Genomic DNA, 6,082 nt, shown 5'->3' with positions numbered 1-6,082 from the left:
TATTCATTATGTAAAATAGGGGGCAGGTCACTGAGTGATCAGCGACCTGTCATAAGTCCTGTAGAGATCTGTACTCACTCAGCCACTGTTGAGGTAGGCAAAGGATGCGGTATTGCTGAAACGTCCAAGCAGGTTTATTTAAAATTCATAAATTGCTCAGGATAGCAAACAAAAAACAGTATTTTCAGAGACAAGGTGAAAACACAAAGTAAAAAGTCCATATAATATAGCGGGTCCGCCCAAACGGGATAGTGTCCATTTCTTAGCACAGACCAACTCACCGGAGATCCACATATCTCCAGGTCCAGACACTGAATGGCTCACGGTCTCTATTTTATTAGCTAAGCCACGCCCCTATGGAAGGGATATGTGTGCATTCCCACCCATCTTTTAAGACTGCTCGTAAAACTCAGCCCTGGAATGGCCTAAGAACACTCTCAGCTCTACATGTGCTGGAGCATGATTCTGAGCTCACATCACCGCAGCTAATAACTGCGATGGCACATATCTCTCCTGAAGTACCCGTCCAGTGGCCATCTTTCATACCCCCCTCTGCCCAAAGCCGGAGAGGCTTGGCACCTTCTGCCAACAAACAGTGGACTCTTGACAGAGCTTCAGCATTGCCATGCAGTTTCCCTGGCCTATTCTCCACATGGAATTTAAAATCCTGAAGTGCTAGAAACCACCTGGTCACTTGGGCATTGTTCCCCTCCTTCTCCCTCATCCACATCAGTGAGGCCTGGTCTGATACTAGTCTGAACTTCCTGCCTCAGAGGTAGTATTTTAGAGTGTCTAACGACTGCTTGATGGCCAAACATTCCTTCTCCACTAAGGAGTAATTCTTCTCGCAGGGGAAGAGGGAGAGCTAGGGAGCACTACCAATGGGCGAGGGGCCAATTGCGACCTATAAGGTAAGTATAATAAGGGGTGCAGCTCAATGCATAGCAGCAGCATATACTAAACAAACAAGAAAAGAGACTATGCATATAGGGCGCACACCCAGAATACAATTAAGTTGCAAAAATAAAAAAAAATATTTATTAATGAGGAAGACAGAAAACACCAATAAAAACATATATTAAAATACAACCAACACACCAATGGTCCTATACAGAGTCAATATATGGAGACAGCTAAAGATACAATAATATAAGGTGTGTGGGCCATTTTTTATCATTTTTTGTGTTTTCTTTTTATCAGTCACTGTGTAATCTTCACATAATTTACAGAACAAAGCAGTAATGGTATAACATATACTTTATTGTCATTCATTCTTAAGGCCGGGTGCACACGGTCAGTAATCGGTAGTGCTTTGGACGCAGCACATGTCCGCTGCATCCAAAGCGTTGCTGGCTTTTGAACACAAGTGATTCCACATGTGTTCATTGAATCATTCTATCATTCTATAGCTGAGATTTATCTTTTGGAGACTGAGCGTCTCCGGAAGATAAATTGACATGCTGCAGTCTGGAAAGACATGCTGCAGTCTGGAAAGATGCGCCGCATGTCTGTCTCCGCGGGTGATCCGCAGGCATAGTGGGCATGGGATTTCTTGAAATCCCATCCACTACGCTGTAACATCTGGACGCTGCGGATTGGATGCTATAGATGTACGCAGTGTCCAACCCACATTGTTTACTGACTGTGGGAACATACCCTAAAACATACTAGACTCCAATATAACATTGCACTAAACCAAGAGATAAATCATTTGCAAATCCAGCACTACACATCCAGAAAAATCAATATAATTTTTTAGTTTTTTAGATATTGTATTTATTCTACTAACAGCTATAATGTCGTTTCCTTGCTTCAGCTAAAGAGCCCAACGCCACTTGAGATGACTGGATAGGTACAATATATTTTACAGTAGCAGCAGGAACCTCTATTTTTATTTTGTCCTTACAAAATGACTGCACATTTCTTTTAGCTCGATAAAAAGAAAAGATACTCTGCAGGTATTTTTCTCGAGTGCAAGTCTTTCTTTTAAAAACTAAGATGTAGCAACCTGGCAAAAGATGACAAGATATGACTCCATATATTGAGGTTAGGATGGCAACAGCTTGCACTGCTGAAAGATACATGCCACTTGTAGTATTTATATAAATTGGGATAAAGAGAATCCACACAAACATATAGACCAGCATGCTGAATGTGATACATCGAGCCTCATTGTATTTGTCTGGCAGCTTCCTGCCCTTGTAAGCTAGAAGGAAACAAATCAAGGCAAGAAGCCCAATGTGGCCAAGCATGACGCCGAAGGCTGCATATGACCCTTCATCACACTTCAGTATTATGATGTCATTCACTATGTAATCGTGACGGTAAGGTCCATTCATCACTAGCCATAGGGTACAAATAAGCACTTGAATACTGCCTAATGCAATAATAATAACCGCTGGCAGGTACTTTAGCTGAACTAATACTTTGTATTTTTTAGCAGACTCAAATGCTATCAGGATTCGGATTGATTTTATCAGGATGCAAGATACAGAGATGGTAAAGCTAATTCCAAAGAGAGGTTGTCTGATTTTACAAATGGTATTGTTTGGTTCTCCAATAAAAAATCCAATGCTCACCATGCTAATAAGCAGCGATATCATTAATAAAAAGGTGTAGTAGCCCCCCGCTGCTTTAACTGCTGGTGTATCAAAATGTTTAGCAAATAAAATTGCTGATAATATCAAAAGCAGAAATGCAATGGCCAAGAAAACAACCAGCGTAATGGCATACGGGTCTTTCCAATCGAAATATTCAATTGTCCGGTTTGTACACCGATCGCTTCCATTGTTTGACCATTGCCAGGAAGGACACTTCAGACATTCAGTCATATCTGGGGAAGAAATATTAATGAGATGTGTAATTTTGGAACACATACAGCTGATCAAAGAACCATCATGCCCCTCTGATCACCCATCCACAATGTGTGCCACAGATTATTATTAGATGTTATCTTCTTGGTAATCAGAGTAACTGGGTTTAACAATATTTGTAATAAAAATCTGGACCAATACATCCGACTCTGTTCATTGTACCATTCTTTCCTATCAATCAGGGATGAAGTTATTTTTAACAGCAAGAATTGCATTGTGTCAAATTCTGTTTTTGCCATCAAAAATATCAGCACCCAATCTATGACATACCCCAAAATGTGTCAATGAGGTCTGTCAGGATTCGTGTGAAAATAGATCTGTTGTAAATGCATAGTTCCTTCTGAATAGAAGACAGGATGGTAGTACAAACAGAGCTTTGAAGGGCTTGTCCATTATTCTGGCAACTCTATCTCAATCACTATATTTGTTCAATGTAATATATAAACAGCCAATACTCCCCTCCGCTGTAGGTGGTGTTCCTGTGATGTCGACACCTGCTCTTCTGGGTCTTGTGTGACATTCTTATGTCATGCAAGCCCTGCAGCCAGTCAGTGGCCATTGACATCCAGAAGACATGAGAGCAGGCTACTGATGTCTGACTTCCTCTGGATATCAGTTCCATCCAAAGGAGGTGAGAGTGAAGCAGACCAGACGCTTATTGGCTGGAGGATTCATGTGACTTAACAATGTCACATGAGGCCCAGGAGATCAGACACCAACACCACTGCTAGCATCGAAGATGAGTACAGGCTATTTTTGTTCTGGGGAAAATATTGTGATTGAGAAGGGGTTGTCCTGGTAGAGGCCCATTTAAGGCCTCATTCAGACATTTGTGCGTCACAAACGTGTTCTATCTGTGTCATTGTATGAAGTAGTCAGTGGGGCTGATTAAATAATAATAATAATAATAATTTTATTTATATAGCGCCAACATATTCCGCAGCGCTTTACAAATTATAGAGGGGACTTGTACAGACAATAGACATTACAGCATAACAGAAATCACAGTTCAAAACAGATACCAGGAGGAGTGAGGGCCCTGCTCGCAAGCTTACAAACTATGGGGAAAAGGGGAGACACGAGAGGTGGATGGTAACAATTGCTTTAGTTATTCGGACCAGCCATAGTGTAAGGCTCAGGTGTTCATGTAAAGCTGCATGAACCAGTTACCTGCCTAAGTATGTAGCAGTACAGACACAGAGGGCTAATACTGCATAAAGTGTATGAGAACATGATGCGAGGAACCTTTTTTTTTTTTTTTTATTATAAATAGGCCACACAGGGATCGTTAGGTTAATGCATTGAGGCGGTAGGCCAGTCTGAACAAATGAGTTTTTAGGGCACGCTTAAAACTGTGGGGATTGGGGATTAATCGTATTAACCTAGGTAGTGCATTCCAAAGAATCGGCGCACCACGTGTAAAGTCTTGGAGACGGGAGTGGGAGGTTCTGATTATTGAGGATGCTAACCTGAGGTCATTAGCGGAGCGGAGGGCACGGGTAGGGTGGTAGACTGATACCAGGGAGGAGATGTAGGGTGGTGCTGAGCCATGGAGTGCTTTGTGGATGAGGGTAGTAGTTTTGTACTGGATTCTGGAGTGGATGGGTAGCCAGTGTAATGACTGGCACAGGGTAGAGGCATCGGTGTAACGGTTGGTGAGGAATATGATCCTGGCTGCAGCATTCAGGACAGATTGGAGCGGGGAGAGTTTTGCAAGAGGGAGACCGATTAATATCACTGGGTTTTCTCATAACAAGTGGTCCACAAAAAATCACAAAGACATCCATTTCTGATCTCAGTTATATAGCAAAATTATCCATGCAAGTCTACTGTATGGGCCAGCGAAAATGATGGACGGCTCTGAGATGGTATCTGTGTGCAATCTATGTGCTGTCTGTGATTAATATTATAATGAATAAAAGATTTGTATTTATTTTTTCATCAGTGGAAATCACTGATGGTAAAAACTGACACATTGATGAACACCGATGAAACCCAGATTAAGAGAACTAATGAAAATTGTCTGTATTTTTATGTACAGTGGGGAAAATAAATATTTCATGCACTGCCGATTTTGCCAGTTTTTCCACCTACAAAGAATGGAGAGGTCTGACTTTTTTATCTAGAGAAGATCTTTGTGGAGGAGTGGGCAAATATCCCTGCTGCAGTGTGTGCAAACTTTGTCCAGAACTACTGTACAGGAAACATCTGACGTCTAATTGCAAACAAAGGTTTCTGTACCAAATATTAAGTTCTGTTTTCCTATTGTATCAAATACTTATTTCATGTCATAAAATGCAAATTATTACGTAAAACTCTTACAATGTGATTTTCGGATTTTTATTTTTAGATTCTGTCTCTCACAGGTGAAGTGTACCTATGATAAATATTACAGACCTCTCCATTCTTTGTAGGTGGGAAAATTTGCAAAATCGGCAATGTATCAAAAACGTATTTTCTCCACTGTATGTGAAAAATTGTATGTGTCTTAAAGGATGCCACAGGGGAATGTGTCAACAGAAAATGAGCTATTGATTAAATGAGGATTTTATTTTACTTGTATTTTACATGGTAAATAGTGTTGAGCGATACCGTCCGATATTTGAAAGTATCGGTATCGGATGGTATCGGCCGATATCCGAAAAATATCGGATATCGCCGATACCGATATCCGATACCAATACAAGTCAATGGGACACAAATATCGGAAGGTATCCTTAATGGTTCCCAGGGTCTGAAGGAGAGGAAACATCGAAGGTACTTAACAAGATCATTCATAGGAAGGAAAACATGGCGATTGCAGCGGTGACGACCAGGGCCCGTCCGAGGGTAAGTATATCAATATTTTTTATTTTTATTCTTTATTTTACACATTAATCTAAATCCCGATACTGATTCCCGATATCACAAAAATATCGGAACTCGGTATCGGAATTCCGATACCGCAAATATCGGCCGATACCCGATACTTGCGGTATCGGAATGTTCAACACTAATGGTAAACAAACTGAGAAATCAGGCTAGTATTAGAAGCTAAAACAGATCAGTTCAAGACTGTTAGCATAGTACTTACCAGCCATAGGTGAGTAATAATCTTTAGCACAAAGAACACATTCATAGCAGCAGCTTATGTAAGAATACTTTCTAAACTTCCCAGGAATACAAGACTTGGAACAATTTGAAAAAGGAACCTGTAAAGTAATTAACAC

General features: G+C 40.8%; 1 protein-coding gene across 1 annotated transcript in view; it reads right to left on the bottom strand.

The window, feature by feature from the left end:
* Positions 1–1,239: 1,239 nt before the first annotated feature.
* Positions 1,240–6,082, bottom strand: part of LOC138637472 (G-protein coupled receptor family C group 6 member A-like) — a 65,599-nt gene continuing 60,756 nt past the window's right edge. Inside the window, exons 5-6 of the mRNA XM_069726188.1 lie at positions 5,947–6,064; positions 1,240–2,833 (exon numbers count right to left, since the gene is read on the bottom strand). Coding sequence (XP_069582289.1) covers positions 1,785–2,833; positions 5,947–6,064 — 1,167 coding nt within the window. The 3' untranslated portion in view covers positions 1,240–1,784. The remainder of the gene's footprint in view (positions 2,834–5,946; positions 6,065–6,082) is intronic.

Source organism: Ranitomeya imitator, chromosome 5 (assembly GCF_032444005.1).
Source record: "Ranitomeya imitator isolate aRanImi1 chromosome 5, aRanImi1.pri, whole genome shotgun sequence".
In the NCBI taxonomy this organism is placed as follows: Eukaryota; Metazoa; Chordata; class Amphibia; order Anura; family Dendrobatidae; genus Ranitomeya; species Ranitomeya imitator.
Note: the sequence above shows the minus strand (reverse complement) of the source record. Positions and strands in the feature narration are given on the sequence as shown.